Below are 25,856 nucleotides of genomic sequence, written 5' to 3' on the forward strand. Positions count from 1 at the left end.
AATGATATTTATCCTGACTGTTTTTGCAGCAGTCAAAATGTCTGCTGCTCCTTCTGAAAAAGAATGTCTGTTTTGATAAACAGTATTTAACAACCCATTGTAAGGACCAGTTTATTTAAATACTAATTAAGAGTTGTCTAATAACTATTTAGAGACAAAATGTTCTGAGGTAATACTGAGGCTCTGTATTAAAACTTCGACCCAGCTGGCAAACAGTCTTCCTGTGAATAATCCTTCATCATAAAAGGAGCCTTACTGAAATTAATTTGACTTTTCCTGTGACTAAGGGTTACTCATCTGATGTTGGGCTTGCAGGAAGATGTTTCCTCAAGTGTCTGGATTAGCTGCCATGGTGGATCCAAAGGCACAAGTCAGCCTCGGGAAATTGGGATGCAAGTTGCATAACACTTCATGCACTGGAGCTGGGAAAGGTACAGCAAAGAGTGTCAGGAATGACCTAAAATTCAGAGTTTCTGTGTGGTGAAAGATCAGATACTGCAGAGTTTTCAGCCTGGAAAGAGGTGACTGTTCTTGGGAAGTGAGAGCAGTTTGGAGAGGACTTCATAGAAGATGCCCTGATCCTTGTTTAAGGGCATTCCTGCAGGAGTCAGAGGGGTCTGGGCAGCAGGAACTGTGTGTTTGTTCCCCTTGGGGTTCAGAGGCCGAGTTACAAGCTGGGAAGGCTGTGGTTGCTGCTGCTCTTTGTGGTTCACAACCAGCAGCAGAAGGTGTTTTCTTCTATCAGTGAGCCCTGTTGGCATTCCCAGAAAAAAAGGAGTTAAGGACACCTGAGGTGGCATTTGGATTATTCCCTTGAGGTTCTTAATGGCATCAGAAAGTGCCAGTTGTGGAGGCTGCCAGTGAGATCCTCCCTGGAGTTGCACAACTGTCAGAAAAGGACCTGGTAGTAAGTGTTGATTGCTCAATCCCCTCGTAGTAAATTAAATTAACCAGTAGTCGTTCTCGCTCCTTGTGTTGTCATAAATGCAGCACTCTGAGCAGTGGGCTGGGATTTTGGCATGCAGGATGTTCCAGCACTGCACAGTAAATATCTGTGCTTGTTTGGAATGTTATGTAGGTGTGAGTTTACATGTATAAATAATTAAGGAGTGGAATTAACCTCTCAAGTTTTGCAAAAGTATTTGATCCTCTGGTTGCCTTTCTCCCAAGTTTTATTAGGTAACAGGGTAGAAGTAGAGAAAAGACATTAGAAAGCTTGTTCACTTCTTGGTAATAAAAGATTATTTTGGGTTTTAAATCACTTCAGAGGTAGGGTTGTATTATGTCACTGTTTGACAGTTTAATGGTAAGTGCCAGAGTGAGGGTTTGGAGAGAACAGACTCAGATTTGCAAAGAGACTGGGACAGAGTGACATTGAGGGAGAGGAACTGAGGAATCTCTTGGGTAACCAACCTTTTTGGAATGTTGCACAGGGAAAATGAGGGGTGCAGGAGCGACATTTGCTCTTCAGGACAAACCACTAAAAGATATTTGAGTGAAATATTCTTTCCTTGAAATCCTGAGTGTCTTCTGAATGTCCTAGGCTGGGAATCCTCCCCCAGAGAGTGCCCTGATTTTGGTTGTGAGTCTGAGATTGCTCTTGACAACATCAACCTGATAAAGAAAATACTCAAATATTGGGCTGATGTATTAAAAAAGTAATCCTAGGTAACGACAGCTTAAGAATTAAAATTTCAGCTTGCTGTAATACTAGCTGGAAATACATTTTTTTTTCAAATTTTCTATATTTTTAATGCAGAATTGACATCATAACCCCAGTCCTCAAACACTCCCCCAGTTTCATTTGATCTTGAATTTTTGTGCCTTCCACTTCAGAGAGCACTTCCTCACGTGGAAGAGAGTAAAGAAGGAACTTCTGAATCCTATCTGTAGACCTTTCTTCTATTATTTTCCTTCAGGACAATGCAATTCTTTTGAAAGAAATCTAAAGAAACCGAAGTTTTTGATCTCGAGGGAGAAAATCGTGGTGCATGTGAGATGTATGTGCTGACTGTGTTAACTTGGGTCATTAGCTGAAGAAGGAATCTTTATGGGTTTTGTTTTCATTTTTTCACTGAGTTCTCAGAAGTGTTACACAGAAGAGGGGGTGGGTGTGTGTGCAGATGCACTGCTTTTAAATACTGCAAAAAGTCAATGTTTTGGGGCTGTTACACTTTGCAACGGGGGGACTTTGGAACAGGGATCACCTGTGTTTGAAGCTCTGTTTGTGGGGGGAGGTTTAACTTGGTGTCTCCACTTTCCCTGATCACTGTGGAATTAAACCCACCTGCCCTATGCAGTTGTGCAGCCCCATTTTCTCCGGGGATGGGTGCAGCATCCCTGCTGGGATCAGGAACTGAGGGAATGCTGTGGCACCTTCCTGCATTCCTTCCTTGCCTTCCCGGCTGTTCCATCTCCTCGCGGTTCCTGTCAATCCTCCAGACCTGTTCCTGTCTGCCTTTCATTTTCCCTGGAGTGCTGCCTGTCTCCTGAGTCCTGTGGGATGATCCCATTATAAATTTGTATCCTTTGTTTTTTCCTGGTCGTTCCTTTGTAGCTGTGCAAGGTTACATTGATACCCACAGACCCACAGAAACCTTTTCCTGACCTTGTCCGTGGGATCCTCCAGGCAGCCCTGGGTGGGTGCTTGGGCTGTTCCCGCTGCTGTCAAGGCTGACAAGTGGAGTTTATATAAAACTTTGGAGTCTGTGTGTGCTCATTTGCTGTTCTGTGGGTGAGTGGTGCACTCTTTGTGTAGAGTCTGGCACCGTGGCATTTGCATCTTGTTGGTGCCATAGTAACACAAATAATAAGCAAAAACTACTGCTCTGACTGCAAACATGCTTGTTTTATATTAACTTGCCAGTTTTCAAAGTGCCACAAAAGTGTTTTTCAGCAGAAGATCCCAAAGCAAATCCAGGCAATTTGCTTGCATGAAATGTGTGTTTACATGGGGGCATCTTTGTTCCTCAGACCAAGCCGTGGCACCGTTTTCATTTTGAGCTCTAAGCAGTGCTTTAAAAATAGATCTGAGTGCCCTGACATCAACTGGTAGTTTTAAAGAGAGACCAGCTCATAAAAATATTCTGCTCCTATCCTCAAAATACGACTAAAACCCGGTGTTGGGATCCCTGTGCACACAGGGATAAGGGGCTGGATCCTGGGAATGACAGCCTGTGTAGTTCCCTGCTGTGGCTCAGCTCCTTCCTGAGCTGGGCATTAGTGTGATCTCGGCTCTGCAGAGTGATAATGAAGGCTGAGCATAAACCGCTTTAATACCAGAGAGGAAGTTCAGCTTTTCAGGGGGTTTAGCATCTCACAGAGTAAGGGGCTGCCTGACTCACAAACGTGGAAGATTTGAGCTTGTGCTGTGAATTTTGATGAATTTTGATAAATCCTGGCTCTGGCTTCCTCCCTTCATCTGCAGAAAAACACATTATTTCTCACTGGGTCATGTGTGGCTTAATTGAGGAGCACAATTGCAGTAGTGCCCATGGAAGGGTGGCTTGAGCTTTTAGTGCCATCCCTGCTTTTGTTTCTGTGAGACAGGGAATTTTATTGTGTGGTGCTGTTGGATGAGGTGCCCCCAGGCAACATTTACGTTCATGTGACCGACACAGATGAGCTCAAACATACACAAAGACCTCGTCCCTGTATTAAGGAATGTATTTAATCAGCTTAAGAAAACGAAGCAAAATGGGCAGGCTGCTAAAATTAATTTTTAATAGAAGATATGGCACATAAATTTCTCTACCCCTCCTCGTTAGGCCCTTACTCTGCTTTCTTTAATCAGCCAGTGGTGCAGTGTCATGCACTATTCTTGTTTATGAAAATTGTAATTACAGAGGAAAAGGTGTGGGTTTTTTCCCCCTCTTCCATTTTTCTCCCTCCCCCTCCTCTCTCCTTCCATGCCTTGGTGACCTCAGAAGGGTTCATAAACTCACATTTAAGCCTGGCTTGTAGAACTGACCTTGTGAGAAGCTTTTCCCTTCCTCACTCCCAACCCAGCTCTGTCCCCTCATTCCTCTCTCCCCACCACGTTTTGGCAGTGGCCTGGATTGAAGGGAGATCAAAGTGGCTTTGTAACCACAATCCCTGTCTTAGAAAAGGAAATTTAAAGCTTGTTCAGTAAAACTTTATTCCATTCATCTTTTAGCTTTAAAGGAGCTGTGCTGTGGTCAGGGCCTTGTGGTTGCCTGCTCTTACAGCTCCATCTTTGCCCATAAAATACAATATTTCGTAAGAACAGGGGACTGAAAGCATAATTTAGAGGAAAACTGTTCTGTACCTACTGACCAGGCACTGGCAAACTCACAGGTTTTGATGCTGATGCATTCAGAGCTGACAGCTATGAGGCAGAAGTTTCAAGATGTGTTGGTTTTCAGCAGTATAAAACCATGACCTGGTTTTTTTATAGTGTCTCTGGTTTACTAGGAAGTTCTCAGGTCTGGTCTGATGTGTCTGCACTCGGTGTCAGACTTTTATGAGTCTCACTTCACGTATGTCCACGATGTTACCGAATTTGTAGGTGGTTCTGATGAGCTTCAAAATTAATTCCTGGAACATCTCGGAGTGACCATGTCAAGTATTTTTATAAAAAAATAATTTCTTCGCTGAGAGAAAAGGTTAATTGGTTAAATTACTTGACTCTGAACGAGCGGCTTTCATTTTTAGCCCAGTATATTTCTGGTTATTTAATTTTCCATGTGTACTTTAATAAAACTTTGACTGGAGCTCTGGGTGAATTTCCATAATTCCCTCCTGGCAGGAGCTGCCGGATTCTTGTCTTTGCAGGACTGACAGCGAGAGGAGCTGGCAAAATGAATCTGCATGACCAGTCATGCAGGGGGTTTATTTACTACTGCCTGTGTTCGAGGGGATTCGCACACGAGGCTTCTCCAGGTGGTGCATTTTCCAGGGCTGGTTTCCAGGCAGGATGCCCAACAACCTGAGCTCTGGGGGCTGTCAGTGCTGAGGAGCCAGGGCTGGGGGAGGTGTTGCTGTGCTGTCCTTCCCTAGCCCGGAGCAGGGATTGAGGTCGGACAGGGATGGACCCTGGGGCACAGGAATGTTCCTGAGCTCCAGTGCTGCAGCTTTTGTGCGAGGGCAGAAAGGGAACTGTGTTCTTAAACTCTCTGTGCCAAAGTTTACTCTGCTCGGGTTGTTACTTCCTCCAGCACACCCTCCCCCCCCGGTTTTTTCTGCCCATATGTCAGATTACTTGGTTTGGGAAACATCTGATAGTCCATTGTATGACTCTGATGTTTGACATTTCCTTCCTCCTTCAGTTAAAAAAAACTATAAAAGAAAGTTAAAGTTGGGGGAAGAGAGACTAGTCCTTCATTTAGTTGCAGATCTGCTTTTGCTGTTTTGTTTTGTTTTGTTTTGTTTTGTTTTTTCATGTGTTGGGCTACTTTCCTGTAAGAGGGGATTTTTTTGATTTGGAAAACAGGCAGTTCTTAATTCTGATTCTACCTTTCTGAAGGGGACTTGCAGACCTAATCACTCACCCTCAGGAGGGAGGGATTCTTTGGGTAGAGCAAGTTGCATGTTTATTGGCTTTCTTTGTGTGCTGCTCAAGTGTGCAGTAGTGGTTTCCATTTTATCTGGTCTCAACCGTCTGCTCAGAAGTTAAAATATGATTGATCCCCTTCTGTAAAGCAACTGGCTGCACTGATATGGAACTCAGTGTAAGGCAGTGTCTGTGACCTGCCCTGCAGGCTGGGTCACCCCCCAAACCCGGGTTTTGGTGATAGGGAAAGAATTTATTCAGTTCCTTCTGTCTTTTGTCTTGGAGGTGGCGTTTGCTTGCAGGCACTGTAGGGTTCCATACAGCCCACAGTGGTGTATGGTTGGTTCTCACGTGGGGAAACCTCATTCCGCTGGGAATCACTGAGGCTGGAAAAGAGCTCCCACATCATCAAGTCCATTTCTTCCCATAAAAACCCTCAAACCAAATCAACATCCCCCCAGTGCCTCGTTGGTAACTGCTGTTGGATTTACAGGGCAGGGGGGGTGTTCTCCAAGGACATGGGCAGGTTCTGTGTGGCAGCATCCTCTGAAACCCAAATTGCTGCCTGTTTTGTTGTGCAGATTGGCTTTCCCGTTTCCCTTCCCCACTCCTGATGATGAGATTCCAGCACAACAACTTCCCAGGTTGTGCCTGTTGGTGCAGAAGCACAGACACGTGTGGCAGTGCCTGTGGGTCTCACTGCCAGCTGACCTGGGGTGCTGCTGCTGCCACCTTTGTTTCCTTGTATTTGTGCCTTGAATATTTTGGATTTGAAAGTATCTTTACAACTGGTGGCTGAATCTGAGCCCTTTGGCTTCCAGCCACGCTTATCTCAGTGTCCTTTCACACCTCTGAGCTTGGTTACAGCCTGGGCAGGGAGGGGACCTGAACCAGGCACCGGTTTGGAGCCGTGTTCTGAACTGGCTGAACCAGTTAAGGCCCTGCTGACCAGAGCCTTCAGTGGAGGTGAAAGATGTTTGTGGAACTCAAAGGTCTTCTCTCAAAAATTCCCTTTCTGGTTCTTTGTTGTCGTTGTTCTAGTATGATTTTTGTTCAGAGTTTCTGGGGTTGCTCCTGACCTGCTGCTCTGTTGGTGGCTGGGTGGTGCTGACTGAGCATGGCAGGGCTGAGGGGCACCCACTGCTCTGGGTGTGCTGATAAGATTTCAGAGATGGCAGTGTGGTACCTGGCTAAATGGCAGGGCACAGGATCAGAAGTGCCCCAGTGTCCTGTCCCAGTGCTTGTTTGGCCCGTTGGGTTCAGGAAAACCCCGTGTTGGTGCCTGCCAGTCGAACAGCTGCCACGTGGTCACCGGGAAACCTGTGTTGTGTGTTTGGGAAGCCACCTGGAGCCTTGCTCCAGCCACTCAGAGCAACGCTGCAGTTTTCCTGGGATGAGAACAGGTCCAAAAAATTCCCTTCAAAAGTTCTCTCTGCCTGTAAACACGAACAGTTACCTGGAGAAAGAGGCAGGAGTAGGTCAAGGACGTAGCTCTGCACTTCTCTTGAATAATCTCCCAGGCTCTCTGTGTTGAGTTGAGAGGTTTCTTGAACCAGGGAGATATTTAATAGACAATTTCTAAACCATACTTAAGTTTTTATCCTGACACAAAAGTTTCAGCCACCTCCTTGTGGTCTGAGTCTGCCTTCTCTTGATTTAATTTGGTATCTGGAAGGCAACCAGCAGCTGTTCTCTAGAGACCCTCATAGTTTCCCTCCTGTAGACAGAACAGTCTTAATCCTGGAATGATTTTTACTGCAGGGAATATATACCTTTTGACCACTTGTGCAATTCTTTTGTTTTCTCTGCTTTTTGATGTGGCAAAAGGAGCTGCAGTTGGTGATGAAGGTGCAGAGCTACACGTGAGTCGTGGTGACCCAACAATTTCTGTGTCACCTCCTGTTTCTTTGACATGAATTTCCACCATTTGGGTTTGTTTTGCCAACCTGTTTTTGCAGTGGGCTCGGGAAGATCCTTTTTCTCATTCACTGTGTCAGTGTGTGCTCATTTTCCTTCTGCTGTGTTTGATTGTAGTCATCCACTTTAGTATTTAACCTTGAAATTCTGGGAGGATTTGGATCCCTATCAGCAATTTGGGCCTTTTTACCAGATTACTCTTTCTTTTATGCTTGCCACTCAGAGTGTCTTTGTTGGGAGCTTCTGCAGCTGCCAGAGCTGCTGAAATATGAGCATTAGTATTGGAGCCCTTTTATATTTTCCTCTGGGAAAGATGGTGCTTAGTTGCCACCTCCAATTCCTTTTGAGATGGGTCTGACTTTTGTTTCTTTGAAAGAAGCTGTTAATCTTCCTGGCTGCCTCCTCTCCCACATAGGCAGGATCACCCTGGAAGAGGGAAAAAATACCTCATTTCTGCCAGTCCTGTTTACTTGTTAGGCATAAGAGCTCGTGCTATTAGTTTGTGGCTGTTCATAATTATTTTAGAAGCGTCTTGGTTCCCTGGTGCTGTGACACAATGTCTCAGATGTCCCCAGGTACAGGAGTCCATCAGGAGGATATCTGATAATAGGATTTTGGTTGGGGCTGAATCCTTCACTGAGACTAGGCCAAGATAAAAGGTGACACACAAATGCCCTGACACTGTTGCTTGTCACAAACAGCTCTGGAGCAGGAGCATTTGGATAATCTGTTCCAGGGGGCATGAGGGAAGGAGGCAGTGTGGAGTGGAGGGATTTATCCAGCAGGGAGCTGTTTGTGGTACACATGGTGTGCTCAGCTTCTTGCTGGTTTGAAGAGCAAATGAATAACAAACAAACAAACAAAAAAGGTAATTTTTGTCATCCTTCATTTTTAAAAGCTTGTTAGTGGCTGCCCCTTCATCCTTTTTTTCCAGCCACTTGACTGTGTGCTTATGCAGGGAAAGGATTAAAGTCAAACATGTCATTCTGCTGTGGATCAGTGGCATACTGAGAGGAACGAGCTCCCCTCAGCTGATGGCTCTGTTTTCTCACATCACACTCGATTTCCCAGGCCAGATTTCTGAGAAGTCACTGGATTTTGAGATGATAGTGCAGCCTGGGGGGATGCACTGCCCCAGCTCTGAAACTCTGAGCAGGGCACAGGGTTTCTGTTGGCCGTGTGAGGGCCATTTTAGAACTAGGGGTTTTTTAGTGTGCTGTTTTTCGCTGTGCTCGAATTCAGAGCCACGGGCAGGTTTGAAGGGCTTTATGCAGTTGTTGCAATACTCGTCCTCCAGTAGCTTGGCCTCCCAGAAATGCCCTTTGCAAGCTGAGCCCTGGCCTGTCCAGAGCATGTAAGGCCTCTCCACTGCTGTGTGGTCCCTCCCTCCTCGAGGGGCAGCAGGGAAAAACCCTAAGGGAACACAGACCATTCTCTCCTTTTTAAAAAATAGATTAAAAAAAAGAGGAGGATGTTATTACGTAGTGCAGTAAATGACCCCGTTTCAGGAGACTGCACAGGGCTGAGATGCTCAGGGTGTTGTGGGGTTTTGAACCCCACAGTGTTCCTGACCTGGCAGTAAGAGAGGCAATAGCTGTGTACAGGTGCTGCAGTTGTGGTGTCCCAACAGGAGCCTCTCTTGGGGTGTAAAACAACACCCAGAGCTGTGAAGAACACTAATTTCTTAGTGAAGCAATCACCTCTGTTGTTTCAATTCACTTGGCAGGGCTGGGGCAGATGTTCCTGAGCACTTCTCTCCCTGTGAGAGGGGAGGGGTGTTTGCCTCCCCCACGAGCACATGTTGTTCCAGGGTATTTTTCAGTCCCCCTGCCTGTGTCCTTTTGTCCTTCCTTCCCAGTGCAGTGGATGAACCTGGCATACATTTTATCTGGGATTGAAATGGCTGGAGTGTGTGCAGTGATATTTCGTGGCTGTGTGAGGATGGTGTAGGGAAATGAGACACTGCAACCAAAACAGATGGTGCTAATCTTGAGTCTGTCTGCAGGATCTTACAGCATTTAATTAAAATGGTGGTGTAATTCCCATGACACCTTTAACTACAGTTTAAATTCTTGGACTATGAACTAAGGGCTTTCTTATGCAGATTTTCACTCCTGTGAGTAGTCCTCTGGATGAGTCTCTGGTGGCTTCAGAATAGCTACTTACTTGAATGGAGCCCTCAAGATGAGACTGTAATAAAACTGGCAAACACATATATGGCATTTACATGGTTTATGTTCCAATTTGAAGCATTAATTGTAGATTGAGGATACTTAGAAACTGGTCTCCTACATAGAAGCAAACAAAATTCTAAGTTAGAGAAATTGTTTAGAGTGTGCCTAACTTCAGAGGCTGGTAAATAAGTGTTTTAAGGTACCCTGGGCAGCTCAGCACCTTCCTGCTGGTTAGAAGGGCATGTGATGAAAACTTCTGTATTCCCTTTGCTTAAGTGAAACTTGTTTGTGGAAGTTCCCTGACTTAAAGGATGAGGTGTGGTTTGGTTTTTTACATTATTTGCTTCTTAAGACAATTGGAGAAGGTTCTGTTGGAAGTGCTGTGCAGACCTCAAACTGTCCAAGCACCTTTTGCACAGGTCGTTTTTATGCCTGGTTTTTGTTTGGTTTCATTTCAGGCAGGAGAAGTGAGGAAAAACAAAATAACCTGAATGTTGCCATACTGAGAGTCTTTGAGAAAGTCAGGGTTGGTGCTGAGGGCCTTGTGATGGATATATATCTAGTTTTTCTGCTTATAATATACTCTTCTGTAGATCTCCACCTCCTTTTCAAGTATGTCCTTCCTGTTTTGGAAGTACTGGGGTAATGATTTTCTACACTGGGCCTGACTCTACCTTAGCTTTTCTCATCTTCCAGGAAAAATAACACCATTGCATAGTTTTGGCCGTTGTTTTTTAATGTAGAGAAGTACAAAATAATACAGAAATAACTCTGCTTTACACTTGGTGTGTCTGAATACAAGAATCTCTCAGACTTTTGGTGCTCTACCTCTTTCTGGTTTGGCCATGTCTGTGTTTTTGTATAATCTCTCCAAGGGAGCTTTGTGTGTTCAAATGGGTGGAATTACTCAAGTGATCCAGAGAAGTTAATTTAGAATTGGCCTGTCCATTTCCCCTCCAACACACAGGCCAAGAAGCATTTGGTGGTGATGAGAAATAAAAGAGGAGGTGGAAGATGGGTTTTGTTTGTGTTCCATCTGCAGGGACTGCAGAGGAGGAAAACAGTCACAGTGGCTACACAGCACTAATTATATCTTCAGGGTTGCTGGGAACACGCCAGAGCCAAGTTGTTACTGGGGAATTGTGATTTTTAGCAGCCCAAACTCTGCCAACCTGAATGTGGAGCACGATGAGATCAGCAAGACCCTCCCTGCCTGCCTATTATTCTGATTTAAGCCTGAAGAGGGGGAAAGGATGAGAGCTTAGGTTTCATCTCTCCTGGGAATTCACAGTCCTGGAGCCCTCAGCTGCTGCAGGTGGATGTGGAGGTGTCTCTGTTCAGGGCAGCAGATGGGTGGTTGTGAAAGGAAGGGCAGAATTTCTCTGTCTCTCTGCTGGTTTTTGTGTGTGCAGGGGTGTCAGAGGTTTGAACACTCAGCTCATCTCTTTTGTTTCACTGTGCACAGTGTGAGGAGGGTCACTGAGGGGGAAGGAAAGCCCAGTTTGTGCTCCTGTCCCAGGGGGTTTGTGCTCCTGTCCCAGGGGGTTTGTGCTCCTTCCTGAGGGACTGTGTGATGTTCTCTCCGTGGCCCTGTTTCTGAATGAAGACATTACATGGCACTGTTTTCATTAATGCCTCTTTCTCAGGGATGTTTTGGGTGGGTTTGGATGCCTGTGTGGAATTTGGGGTTTGAACACATTCTTCCACCCTGACAGCTGCTTTTTTGGATACATCAGTAACAGATCTTCTGGTGTCTTGGGAATTGTTCTGTAAGAAGTTGGATGTGAGTGAAGGGTTTGGATATTACTGTTAGGGATCAGATTTCTCTGTTTCCTTACACACTTGGCTCAGTGCATTCAGAACTGGCGTCTCACAAACACTTTATTCCATGTCCAACTGCAGTGAGATGAATTTAGAAAAAAACTCCCATTTAAAAAAAAAAGGCCCTCTTATCTGAGAAGTTGAACCCTTCACAGCACAGCCCTCCAAGACACACGTTCCCTTGTAAACCAAAGCAAAAATCTCATTTAATGCATGATTTGCTAACGGTGTTGGTTAATAATAAGCATTTGTAAGTTCCTTTTTTTTTTTTTGTCAGGCTTTTTAGTGTTAAGAACATCGTAGCAACTGTAATAAGCCAAGACTGTGCATATGGGAAGGGATGCAAGGAACACAGATTACATCACCTGGCAAGAGTTCTGCTTTGTTCTGCATTCATCTCTGACCAGTTGTGAGCTAAACAGCATGTTCACAGCTTTGTCCTTGGGTTGGCAATCTTGGGTTTTGCCTCAGTGAGTATTTCAGGCTGCTTTAAAACCAGTCCTTACTGCTGGGAGCAGCTCTGCCTCCCCTGACCTGCTTTGCTGTCCTCACACTTACTGGTAAAGCATCTCGGTGGCTTTTGGATGAATCAGGTGTGGGGACTGATCTGAGTAGGGGAAAAAGTCGTTTAATGCAGCACTTCTGCTTTTGAGTCAGCTGGGCTCTGAATGAATCTGTGCAGCAGCAGCCCTGGGGCAAGAGGAGCAGCTGAGGGAGGCAGGGAGGGCAGCTCTGCCCTGGCACCAGGGCTGGGGTGGTTGAAGGTGTTGGCTGCCAGTCTGTGTGCAGGGGAATGCTGGGGTTTATCTGATTGGAGCTGTCCCTGGCAGGGAATCCCACTCCAGTGTCTGCTCAGGGATTCCGTGGCTGCAGGGTGAGCCCTGGGGTGCTGAGCACACAAATGTTTGTCTTTCTCTCTGTTTCTCATCTTTAAGTGGGTGCACTGATTCCATTCACCCACTGCCCACTGAGGGCTGGACAGGGTGGATGGGATGAGGAGGAGCTGCAGTGTTTGCCCAGCCTGTGCTCGGTGCTGGTGAAGCACAAATGGTTGAGCTCTTCAGAACAGCCCCCAGAACCAGGGGACATTGGCAGTCCTGTCTTACAGACCCTGCTGCAGATGGAGGCCTCTTCAAACTGGGCATGTTTGTTGGTTTAAAGAAATTAATTCCAATAAAACTCCACATGGGTGAGGATATTCTCCCTGTAGTGTGTTAAATGCTTTCCCCAGAACAGCTGTAGAGGTGTAGAAGGTGTGTAAGTGCTCCGGGTGCAGCCCTCTCTTTGGATTCCTTCTGCGTCCAAGTCTCCTCCTGAATTCAGTTTTATTAACGTGGGGACACAATCTAGAAGTTCTGAGGGATTACTATTGATGTTTATCTATTAAAAATTGAAGCAGAAGCAGACATATCCAAATACAGGGCTGAACTGCATCCCTGCAAGTTTGGGAAACCATGTGTGAGATCTCATTTTATGCTACTGCAGAGTCCAAACCCCCAGGATTCTTCTTTTCCTGTTCTCAGGAGTCACTTGCCATGTGGGTGGGCACTGGTGGTCCAGGTTGGCTCCAGTCTTTGCTCACAGTCCATGGAATCAGACACTCCAGAAGCTGGTTAGGGTAGAACTAACTTGGATGCAGCTCTGCTGATTTCTCTGTGCTTCTCTTGCCCCTGTTTCCTCCCTCTCCCACGGGCTGTTGGGGTGACAGCTCGGAGCGGGCAGGAAGCTGCAGGAGCTGCTGGGAACAACTGAGCTCTGGGTTCTGCTGTGTGGATCAAGCTGTTGGGTGACATCCTTTGTTCAGTTGGGTTTTTCTGGTTTGGGTTTTTGTCATCTTCCTGTTTCATATTCTTGGTGACTTACCATGTGTTCCCAGTTGGTTATGATGTGAACATTCAGCGTATTTTTTTCCCAGGTTGCCTGTGCTGGCACTGATTTTTGGTGTTTCTTGATTGTTGTTGTGTTCATTACAGTGTTTGACAAACTCTGCACCTTCCTTTTCCAAGCTGTAGCTGAGGCACACGTAGAACAGATGTAGATGTTTTGGAGGAGCACGTGTATGTGCTTTCTCTTACAAGACTGTGTTATGTGTGAGGTATTCCAGCTCCACACAGCATCCTGCTGGGGAAAAAGAATTTATCCTTCCCTTTTACCTCTTCCTCCTGTGCTCCCATGCCCTCTTTGTGCCAGGAGTGTGGCACGTGGCTGTGCATCTTGCCCAGTCGGGACTGTCTGTCCTGATTTTCTTTTCCATGGTTGCCCACCCCTTTGGATGGCTGAGCATTCCCGTGTGAGTGCAGGAGCAGCGGTGCTGGCTGTGGGAAGCCTCCAGCAGGGATAATCCAGGACTGGCTGTGATTCCACTGCTGGTGGGGTCCTGGCAGGATACAGGATGGTTGTGCAGCTGAAGGTGCCTGGTGGTTTAGGGGCCTGCAAACAATCAACCCAATCTCCCTGCTCTTCAGTGTCCTCCAGAGTTTTCCCCTTCCCAGTGGAGGCTGGTTACTGTGTTCCTGTGGGCCTGGTGAGGCCCCTTGGGAGCAGAAAAGGCCCTGTGGGTTATCAGTGTTTGGGGAAATAGTCCTTGAGGCACAGTCACAGGAACCAGCTCCCTGCCCTGCCAGGCATATCCATGGGATGAGGTGGGACTGTTTCAGAGGATGCATTTATAAGATCAGAGAAATACAAGTATGTTTTTTCTTGTGTTGTTGCTCTGATGAATGTCACCTTCAGCTCCTCCAGTTAACCAGCCAGCTCTCGAGCAAGTGCCAGCCTACTGCCAGTTATTGGGGGGGAGAAAAGTACATTTTAGAGTTTAGACTTGTAAATGAACTGAGTTTGTGGACTGGAAAAGGGAAATCCTTCTGTGTGTGCCGTGGGGATTGGGTTCTAGAGGAGGGTTTAAATATCCTTGTGCAGATGATGAGTATGGGAGGAGTAAATGCTCTACAAGTCTTTGGTTTTCTTTAGGACTAAAAATCCAATCCCACAGCTGGTGTTCCCTTCTCCCTGGCAATATCTCCTCCTGCCAGAGGTGTGGATGCTGCAGTGGGGTTTGTGCAGCTCTGACCAGCTGGTGCTTCCTGCAGGGCCACTCCAGAGCCTGGCTCCCCAGCAGCCAGGGGAAGGTGTGAACGCTGGAAATGAGGCAGTGCAGGGAATAACAGCACTGGGAATGTGGAAACACGGCTTGGAGAGCAGAGTACAAGCCCAGTGTGAGCACAGTGTGCACACACCACTTACTGGGAGAGCAGCTCCAGCCAGAGTGCTCTGGGGTGTTCCCAGCGTGTCCTGGGCAGCAGAGGGGGGAGAGAAAGGAGGAGGCAGCACCAGTCACGGGGCAGACTGGGAGGGGAGGACAGTCACGGATCCATGGAATATCCTGAGCTGGAAGGGACCCACAGGGATCATCCAGTCCAGCTCCTGGCTCTGCCCAGACACCCCAACAATCCCCCCTGTCCCTGCTGAGCCTTGGGGCCGTGAGCAAACCCCGGGGAGCCTGGTCAGTGCCCAGAGAAACCCTTTCCCGGCTCTCTGGGTTCCAAATCTGTGCCATCCCAACGGGAAGGGCTTCACCTCTTTCCAGGAGCCACTTGTTTTCTCTGCTTGGGGCTTCCAAGGGGCCGGTTTTTGGGCTGCCACTGAGCTCCCACCACCGGGGGAGGACATGTGGGGAACGAGCCTCTGTTTGGTTGGTTGTTCCTTTCTAATTTGTAATGTTACAATAAGATAACAAAATGAATGAATCTGCTGGAAACGAGTCAAGTTGTGGTGAAAAACCTAAATGCAGCCAGGTTTCTTCTGTACTGTCTCTATGTTTTTTTCCTTGAAGGGGAATAAAGGAAAATATGGTGTAGAAGGAGTTAAGAGAACAATAACAACAACAACAACAACAATAATAATAATAGAAGAGCTTAGATTAATTAAATTTAAATAAAAAAAATTTTCATTTATGATAATATAAAATAATATATAATATAATAATAAATACAACAGTTATATATAACTAATTATAAATAATATATTTCTCTATATTTAACATATTAATATATAATTATGTGAACATATTAGTTCTATAATAATTAAATGTGTTATGCATAATACAAATAATTCTATTAATAATTAATAAGTCTAATATAAGTAATGATCCATTATTAATGATCAATATAATTAATTAGTAATTGCTTATATTAGCATATCATTACTACAATAATAGAATTAGTTATATTAACTCATTACTACAATAATAGAATTAATTAACATATTACTACAATAATAGAATTAATTATATTAATATATTATTACTACAATAATAGAATTAATTATATTAATATATTATTACTACAATAATAGAATTAATTATACTAACATTATTACTACAATAATAGAATTAGTTATATTAATATATTATTATTACAATAATAGAATTAATTATATTAATATATTATTACTACAATAATAGAATTAATTATACTAACATGTTATTACTACAATAATAGAATTAATTATATTAATGTTATTACTATATAATGCTATGTACTGTTAATATATATTATATATTATTAGTACATTAATATTTTATATATTATTAGCCTATTGATATATTATATATAACATGTAATACATATTATATAGTATAATTAATATAATAATTATATTAATAGAATAATTATATTAATATAATAATTATATTAATATAATAATTATACAAAATATGCTAATAATGATAGAAAATAAATACAAAACACATAATAGTCTAAAATATATATAATAAATGAAAATAAATTAAAATTAATAAGAATTAACCAACGCAAACAAAGCAAATAATAACAAAAATTTGAAATAAATCGATTTTTTTCCTCCTTTTCTCCCCCCCAGGCTGAACTGACGGGCATCAAATGGCGTAGGTACAACTTCGAAGGGCACGGGGACTGCGGCCCCATCATCTCGGCGCCGGCCCAGGATGACCCCATCCTGCTCAGCTTCATCCGCTGCCTGCAGGCCAACCTGCTGTGCGTGTGGCGCCGCGACGTCAAACCCGACTGCAAGGAGCTCTGGATATTCTGGTGGGGGGACGAGCCCAACCTGGTGGACGTCATCCATCGAGAGCTGCACAGTAAGTTACCCACACCTCAGTTTTGGTTTTATCCAGTCAAAAGAGTTTGTGGTTAAGGCTTTAGCTTGTGCTTTCGTCACAGTTTGTGGTTGAAGAGCTCTGGGGGGGAGAATGGTGTGAGTTTGGCTTTGCTGCTGCCAGTGAGGTGCAGGGGAAATGCAAAAAGCTGACCTTGCCAGGAGGGCACAGCCTTGGGGTGCACCAGGGGAGGGTCGGGTTGGACATTGGGAAGTTCTTCCCAGAGAGAGTGATCAGATACTGGAATGGGCTGCCCAGGAGGGGGTGGAGTCCCCATCCCTGGGGGTGTTTAGGGACACTCTGGACGTGGCATCAGTGCCATGGGCTGGGTGACACAGCGGGGTTGGGTCACAGGTTGGACTCGATGATCTCAGAGGGCTTTTCCAGCCTGGTTGATCCTGGGATTCTGGGATGTAGTCAACATCATGGCTTAGATTTTTGTGAGACCTCAGGTGCACTGTAAAAATAGAATAAATCCTAGTTCAAGGGTAATAATGATGATAATAAACCCCCCCAACTCTGGCATAAGGTAAGAGTTGATGGAATAAGCCACCTATAGAGAGAGTCATGTGAACTCCAAGACCCCCCAGGTAAATCTGCAAGGTCAGAACTGCCCACCTTGGTTGTGTTGCAGGATTTGAGTGTAAACTGGGGCAAATTACAACAAGTGAGAGTATTACAAGGCAGGAAGGGGCAGGTAGGTCACAGTGCCAATGATGAGTTTATGTGATTGAAAGCTTTATGCAATGGGGATTGTCCTCAGTGTCTCAAGAATTTGTAGCCTTAAAATGATCACAACTTTATCTGTTGTGATCTGTTTTGGATTGACTATGTCCAGTGTATATTAATTTCTTTTCAGCATTGTATTGTTGCTATGACAAAACCTAGTTTGTGTGAAGATGTTTGGCTGAAAACATACAAGGGGTTTTATTAAGCTGTATGAGTTTTACCTCTCTTTTCACCTCGTGTCTTGGATGAAACAACTAAAGTTCACCAATTCTAGACTAATAATAGGAATTAAAAGTAAACCTAAATTAATTATAAGAATCAGATCCTAGTTTCTTGCAATAAATTTTGACCCTGGTGACCTTTAGGCCTTCTGGTGACTTGGTGATAAAATTTGTCTCAAGTACATGTTGTATTTGTCAGGTGTGCTCTGGTTGTGCCTTGTCTCCCCACCTCCACCCTGCACTGTTTGTTCCTGGGTTATGATATATTATTTTTTCACTCATGACTTTGTTCTGAGCACTGTTACAAACTCCAACCTGTGAGTGGGACTGTTTCTTTGGCAGCAGAGCCTGTGAAATCACAGACAGGAGCTCTGAGTGTCTCTGGGTGTGTTCCAGGCAGGTAGCTCTGGATCATGTATAATTGAGGAGATGGCTCTCAAGTGCTGCACTGAGCCATTCCACTGGCATTAATTTTTTATCAGGCACCTGTTTGGAATGAAGGAATGGGTAATATTTCTACTTACCCCGCAAAGCTTCAATAATATATGCCTTTCTCTTTGTGAAATGTAGTTAATTTAATATTTCAAATGCAGTATATGGGACTTAAGTGTCATTTTATTTGAGGGGAGTTGCAGGCAGTGGCTTCTGTGTCTGTTGTAAATTGATGTAGCTTGTTTAGATCTGACATCTTGGTTGCAACAACATAATCCTTCTTCCAGTGGCAGTGGTATGGAAAAGCATTTAAATGTATGGAGAGCCTGAGTGCAGAGTGGGGCAGAGCACAGCAAGCAGAGAACGGGGTCACTGTGGCACATTTTTTGCCCAGTCCAAAATTTCACAGAATCACGGAATTAAGGTTGGAAAAATGTCATTGAGTCCAACCTGTGACTGATCCCTGAGTGCCACGTCCAGTCCTTCCTTGGACACCTCCAGGGATGGGAACTCCTCCAGCTCCCTGGGCAGCCCCTGGTGTTTAACAGCCCCTTCTGTGAGGAAATTCCTCCTGATGTCCAACCTGACCCTCCCCTGGCACAGCTGGAGGCCGTTCCCTCTCCTCCTGTCCCTTGTTCCCTGGGAGCAGAGCCCGACCCCCCCCCGGCTCCCCCCTCCTGTCAGGGACTTGCAGAGCCAGAAGGTCCCCCCTGAGCCTCCTTTTCTCCAGGCTGAGCCCCCCCAGCTCCCTCAGCCCCTCCTGCTGCCCCAGCCCCTTCCCAGCTCCGTTCCCTTCCCTGCACACGCTCCAGCCCCTCCGTGTCCTTGTGATGGGCCCACAACTGGGCACGGGGCTGGAGGTGCTGGAGCCTCCAGTGCAGTGACTTTCAAGTGGAATTAAATCTGAAATGTGGCTGCCAGAGCTCTGTTTTCTAACGTGCCAACAGCAGCAGCATCACAGTGATAAAGCAGTGGGAGCAGAGTGTGTGACAGCACTGCAGCCACAGGGCTGGGGAGGGGCTGCCCTGCTACAGCAGCACTGAGGGACCCTCATTCCAGTGCCCCCTCCCATTAAAAATACCTGGAAAACAAAGATTCTGCAGGGGGATGTGAGGAGGCACAAAGCTGAGTTAGGAGATGGCAAGAGGAGGACCTTGTGTGAGTCATTCAGGGGAATGAAGTAGGTGGTGACTGAAAGGAGGGGAAATCTGCTCCTGCTCTCAGGCCCTGCAAGAATTTGGGAAATCATCTCCTTTTCTACTCCTTTCCACTACAGGCTTTGGAATTCTCTTGTAATGTGTGTAAATCATACTTGTTCTGTATTAAAAGCACATTGAAAGGCTTGTAGTGACTTATCAGATAATAGCTCCAAGTGATGTAAATTGTGTAAGTGCTACACCTTTTACTGCTGATAGTGCTGTCGTGCTCTTTTCAGTGCATTTTTAGAGTTCAAACATCAGTATTGACAACATATTGAACATCAAATTCTGCCAGAACGAGGCATTTATGTCCATTGATTCCCTGGACAAAGGACACTGTTTGTGTTCACTGCTTCATGCAAGGCAGAAGGAATAAGGTTATTTTGCTTTTATGGTATAAACAGACCACAGTACTGAAATATTTGATAGTTGGAATTAGTTTCCTGGAAATATCTAAAGGACTTTTCCATCTAAACAGAAAAGAAGGAGGTTACTGAAGCAATTTCTGTGCCTGTCAGCGGGGCTGTGGTGACGTGGGGCTGGTTTTGGGATAACCTGGTCAGGAAATGAGCTGCTTTGGCTTCAAACGTTGTTCCTCAGCCTGGGCTGTCACTGGGACTCAGTTCCGTGGCCAGAGCTTTGTTGTGGTGTTGGACTCACTTGTTTAGGAGCACAAGCCCCAGGAATCTGCTGCTGCAAATCCAAGTGGAAGAGTAGAGTCTGTCCAAAACATGAAGAGCTTCTGAGATGTCTCAACTTTAGGGAATAACAGCTGTTTGTAAGATCATGAACTCTCACCAAGAAGGAAGTTTTGGATTTCTCTTTTCCTGCCTAGGACTTGTGCTTGGAAAGGGAAATTTTCATGAGGGTAAGAAAAATTCAGTGATAAATTTAAATAATTTGACTTTAAATGTTTTATGTTTTAGTCATTCAAGTCTAAATTATAATAATTGATTTTTTTTTTTGCATAACAGAGTCACTCAAATAATATTGTATGATATCTAGTGCTTTCAGTAAACAGATGAAGAGTCCAAACCGAGACTTTTCTTTCAGAAGCACTTTAAAAAAGTTTTTTCATAATAACTCTCTGAATTGCTTTATCTTTACAACATTCAAGATTTGGTAAACAACAATCTGCCTTTAATAAAAGAATTTCAAATAGTCACGGGGAAAACAACTTAGTGGTTATAAACAGGAGGTACAAGGAGCAGTTGTTTATGTAGTAGCTTTCCAAAACTGTGTGGATAATTAAATGCTGTCACGGGAGATGAAATAAAAACAATGATTTGCAGAGCAGTTGTGGATCAGTTAAAGAGCTGGAGCAGCCAGGCAGCTGTGAACTGCAGAGGTGTCTCCTGCACACACTCCTACATTTGTTCCTTGGCAGTCTTGGTCTGGTTTTTATTGTGATGAGGTTTAAAATTTGAAGGGAGATTGGAGGTCTTTTTTTCTGTCCCAAGAGTGAAAAAAACTGAGTGGGCACCGAGTGGGAGAAAGAATGGAGTGATTTTTATAAGCTTGAAAGAGTTGGGAGTGTCTTAGTTTGTGGCAGTTTTGTTTTCCCCAGGGGAGATGCTGTTCCCTGGTCCTGCTGCCTGGAGAGAAGGGGTGTTACAGCAACGAGACCTTTGCCCATAAACCTCTTTTCTTTGGTGAATCCCACAGAAGAAATGGGAGGAGGGGAGGCTGTGTCTCGCTGTTGTTTGACAGGAAAGTTTTGGTGGGGAAGTTGCAGAGCTCTCATTTGCATTTGGTGACCAAAATCCGTCTGGAGCAGCACAGAGAATTCCTACTCAACTCTTGGGTTGTCCTTCTCCCACCCCTACCCTGTGTTCCGTGTTTTCCACGTGGATTAGGAACAGGGGAGGTCTGTTCCTTGCTTGCCCTATTTGCCTTTGCAAAGAGTTCTCTCCTCTGGCACTTTAAACCACTCCAGCAGTTGGACTCTGATCCTGGTGGGTCCCTTCTAGCTTGGAATACTCTGGGATTCTTTTCCTGGTGGTTTTGTCTATAAACTTGTCATCTGCACATTGAGTTTGGGGGTATATCCAGCTTTGTCTGCTGCATGTATGGTACAGAATGTTGGAATTCTGGGGAATAATGCAGGGATTAGGTTGGGCACCACTGCTGAGAGGGGAGTTTCGGTGACTCTGGAAAGCTGTCAGGGTGTGGGACAGGATCTTGAAAATGATAAGATTCCAGGTGTTTGATAATTCCTTAAATAAAACTGCAGCCTTCTATCAGCTTAGTAGCCTGTTTGCCTGAAATCACTGATTCTGGAAGGTATTTGGGATTTCCATCTGGAAATCCACTTGGATTTGCAGCATCTGCACTTGATCCATTAATTGCTGGAGCTGCTTCCCCCCCGAAAGAGATATTAATGCACTTCCTGCTGTATTGCCTGTAGAACACGAGGATTTTGATGGAAACCCTTCTGAAGGACAGATTATCTTGAATCAATTAGGGAAACCTTTTCCTGAAAGATTGCTGTCCACGATCCTCGCAGCCTGGTTTAAAAACGCCGTTGGAATTTGAGCTGGGACAGGAAAGACGTGGAGCTTCGGCTCGTTCCTGTTTATGAATTCTTGGCATATCAGCCTGCCCCAGTCAATCCACATGTGCTGATAAAAGGGAAGAGGGAAAAATGTTGGCTGTGGGAAGGATCCACGTTACCCCACGTGCCTGGGGCTCTTTTCTGCTGTTGTTTCTCTTACCTGAAAATCACCGAAGGGTAAATTTTCACCTCCCAGGAAACCAGAACATCCCAGCTCTGTTTTCAAGGGTGTTTCCTGAGGGGAATAACTTGCCCCAAACCTCAGTTTAGGGATTTTTATTACCACTAGGAAGGATTCTGGATGCTCACTTAATAACTGCTGGATTTCAAAGTTTAATTTATCAGTCAAGCCACCTAAATTAAGTAAATGGTTAACCTGTAAATGTTCACTAGTTGGTGTTTCTCAGTATTTATTAGGGATTAAAAGAAAAATAGTGGAAAACTTGATAGTTTCTGCTAATGTAAAGGATAATAAAGGAGTGAAAAATCTACTTTCTATTTCAGTTTAAGAGTCTATTTAAGGTTCTTTCAAGGTGCTGTTTTATTTCTGCAGCTGTGAGGAGCTGGGAGCTCTGTCAGGAATCACAGAGTATGTTCTAAGCTGCTTTGTAGTGAGATATGTTAATTATTGAATGAGAAGACGTTCCTGTCTGTTGAAACATGTTTTTAAGTGTGTGAAGCAATGCATGAAATGAAGAATAAGCCCCCTTTCCTGTCAAATGAATAGGACAGAACTCCATAAACCCCATAACCATTGTGGTGCCCGGTGTCACGGAGAACGGGAGCAGCCAGTGTATGGAAAAGCAGTTTAGGCACAAGGAATCAAAGGAATCTCCCAGGAGCCGAAATGCAAGTATTTTTGAAGGCTTTCAGTTGGAAAAGCAGCTCTGAATATCAAGCAGCTGAGCACCACTTATTAATAATTTGAAGTGAAATCTGAAAATGGTTAATTGCCGGTTCTCCAGCGCGGAGTGGAATTAACAAGTAGGTTCAGATGACACGAGACTTTATTGGAATATTAAGTTACTGAAAAAGTCTTGTTTCTGGCTTGATTATTTTCAATAAGACAAGTCATTTGCATTTTCTTAATTGCCTGGCAGAGATTATTCCCAAAGACACGACAACAAAGTTAAACTTTTCCATCCTGCGGGCCGGAGGATGGGATTGAAAAGTGAATTCATCCTCTCTCAGCTGGCAGAATTGGGCCGTGACCCTTGGATCTGACACTGTTAATTGGTGGCCAGTGATTGCCAGTGGAAGTTCAGCTTAGACAAAATAAACTTTTTTCTTTTAAGGAGGCATATTAAATGAGGTTATTATGCCATCATTTGGGATTAAGGAATTGCTTCATGGGAAAATGCCAACTCCTTTTATACAGGCGGGGTTGACAAGAGCCTTATTGTGTCTGGGCGAGATGTCTTCATTTTGTTTTGGTTTTCTTTTAAAAATAAGTGTTCTTCCCACCGCTCCAGCTTCTTCTGCTGCTTTAAAGTTGGTTTATGGTTGCAGACAACAAAGGCAGGAGTTGTTTATTGCAAGGAATGAAGGCTGAGCGTCCCCTTTGGAATTCTGCTGCGCTTACCTTTTCCTGAGCTCTGCTTTGCCCTGGGTGGTTTTCTCTCCACAGGAACAGTGAATCTCAGTGTTCAGGGTAGGATCAAATGAGGATGTGTGGCATTCAGGAATTCATTACCAATTCTGGTCAGAAATGGACTTCCCTGATCCCTGGGGGTCCCTCCCAACTCGGGATATTCCATGGACCATTCCCACGTGCTGCATCTCCCCCTTTCTACAATCTAAGGCTAAAAAGTCACCAAAAAATCTGACCTCTGCCAAAGGGCCCTGTGTAAAATAGCCTGACACTTTCTAATATTTTATTCTATTTGTATCACTCCAGAATTAACATTTTAATTTTTTTCCTATCTGGGAATTTGGAGTTTTTACGGTTAATTGCAGCAAATTACCTTCTGAAAGCAGACAAAAGGCAAAGCCAAGAAATTCTCAGCTGAATCCCATCTTTCTGCTTTGCAAATATAAGCTCAGCTCAGTTGAAATAGTTGAAATTTGGAGTAATTAATCTTTAGGTTTTATTGGCCACACGATAGTTATTGTCTCTTCCCTTGTGCTTTTGTGGGAAGATGGGTTGGCATTCCTTGGGCAGCAGGAACAGCTGCCTTGTGCAGGGAGCAGCTCGTGGTCCTTTGGCAGAAATATTCCAGCCAGGCCAGGATATCACAGCAAATCCAGGATATTGAAGGTGGGATGGAGCTGGTGCTACGAAAGTATTGCCTGGAAAGTGCTGGAAATCCCCAGCAAGATTCCAAACAGCTCAGCTCCCTCCCCAAAGCATCAGAGTGAGGTGTCACTAATGAATCAGAGAGAACCATTGTCCAAAATGTGCTCAGGATTAACTGGAGTGCTGAGAACAAACCCGAGTCCAACTCGTGAATGTAAATAAAATTGATGTGTTACCACAGGCAACTCGGTGAACCACGTAATTAGGGGGGTTTTTTTCCATGAAAAATGAGACATTATGGTGCAGCTGCAGCAAAGCAGTATGGAAAGGATTTATATTCCAGTTATATGAAAATTAAACAATCATTAAAAGGTTGTATTTTTAAAAGTGCTGCTTGGGGGGGGGGAAATCCAATCAGAAGAATTTCTTTTTCAGCAATGTGTTGGGCAATATCAGCCCCAGTAGTTGATGGGGTTTTTTTTGCTTCAGGGAATCTCTTTTTTTTTTTTTCCCAGTGAAATGAACTCACTTAAGTGCACGAAGTAAATCTGAGTTAGCTTGAAGTGAAATCTGCATTAATAGAGCTCATTACTGATGTTTGTATTTGCATGTTCTGAGCAATTCCAAGAACACAGGGTGACTTCCACCGGTGAATTCAGACTGGAAAAATAATAGTAGTGATAAAATTGTGTACAATTGCTTTTTGGTAAGGCAGTTTTTAGAATAACTAATGAACTTTTAGTGACAAACATGGTCCTGGATTGCAAACAGAAAACACAGGAACATGACTCTGCTGACGTTAACACATCATTTCTCTTTACAGAGAGATGTTTTCCATTACATAAAAGCTACTTTTTTTGTTATAAAGTTCCTATTAAAGGTTATAAATCTCAGTACAGAATTCTTTTATACCCCAATTCTGGGACTGTTTTCATTTTAAGTGGATTTAGTTATCCACCTGCACTTACTTATCCAAGGATTTGACAGGAATCTGTTAGACAAGTACCTTGGATAGCTGGAAATGTGTCCATGTGGCAGTTTTGGGATCTGCTCTGTGGCTCAGGGTGTGGGTGACCAGCCATGAAATCCGAGAGCAGCCTGGGGAAGGGAGCTTTGGAAACCAGGAGTCTGTTCCCAAGGATTGTTGAATCCACCGGTGCTGAGGCTGGAATGGGTCCTTTCCAAAGCAGCCTGTTGTAAATATGGAAACAAACCCACTGGACTAAGAGGAGGAGCAAGTGGAAAACAGCTGAGCTGTAAGACATGGTTAAGGCTGAGGTGGAGTTCTTACCTTTGCTCTTTGCCCCTGGGAACTGGGGGTTTCAATAGGAGAAGAAAAGGGAGGAGTTCTGCAGTTGGTTAAATATTAAATATTTACTTATTGTAATTAATTATTAAGTATTAGTCCCTTGGTTAAAAAACCCAAACAAGTGTGTGGTGCAGTCACTCCTATAACGACAACTGGAACTTGGAGTGAAATGGTGTAAAATTGATTTTTCAGGAGTTAAATGAGGAGTTGGAAGGGAAAGCACACACTAAAGGCAGGGTGCTGAAATGCTGTTGCCTTCTGGTTGACCTAAAGCACCCTGGAGTGTCCCCCCTGAGCTGGGCAGTGCCAGCACTGCTGGGGCAGAACATTGGCTGTGGTGCTGCCTTTAATCACACCCTGGAGTGTCCCCCCCTGAGCTGGGCAGTGCCAGCACTGCTGCCCCCCTGTGCTGGGGGCAGAACACAGGCTGTGCTGCTGCCTTTAATCCCACCCTGGGGTGTCCCCCTGAGCTGGGCAGTGCCATCACTGCTGTCCCCCTGTGCTGGGGGTAGAACATGGGCTGTGCTGCTGCCTTTAATCACACCCTGGGGTGTGCCCCTGAGCTGGGCAGTGCCAGCACTGCTGTCCCCCTGTGCTGGGAGCAGAATAGGGGCTGTG

General features: G+C 44.7%; 1 protein-coding gene across 1 annotated transcript in view; it reads left to right on the forward strand.

Moving 5' to 3' along the window:
- The window catches only part of MED13L (mediator complex subunit 13L), a 178,160-nt gene that overhangs the window by 3,150 nt on the left and 149,154 nt on the right, over nt 1-25,856 (forward strand). The window contains exon 2 of the mRNA XM_051805265.1: nt 16,303-16,540. Coding sequence (XP_051661225.1) covers nt 16,303-16,540 — 238 coding nt within the window. The remainder of the gene's footprint in view (nt 1-16,302; nt 16,541-25,856) is intronic.

This window comes from Manacus candei, unplaced genomic scaffold (genome assembly GCF_025592945.1).
Source record: "Manacus candei isolate 608988 ecotype Guabito, Panama unplaced genomic scaffold, ASM2559294v1 h1tg000064l, whole genome shotgun sequence".
NCBI lineage: Eukaryota > Metazoa > Chordata > Aves > Passeriformes > Pipridae > Manacus > Manacus candei.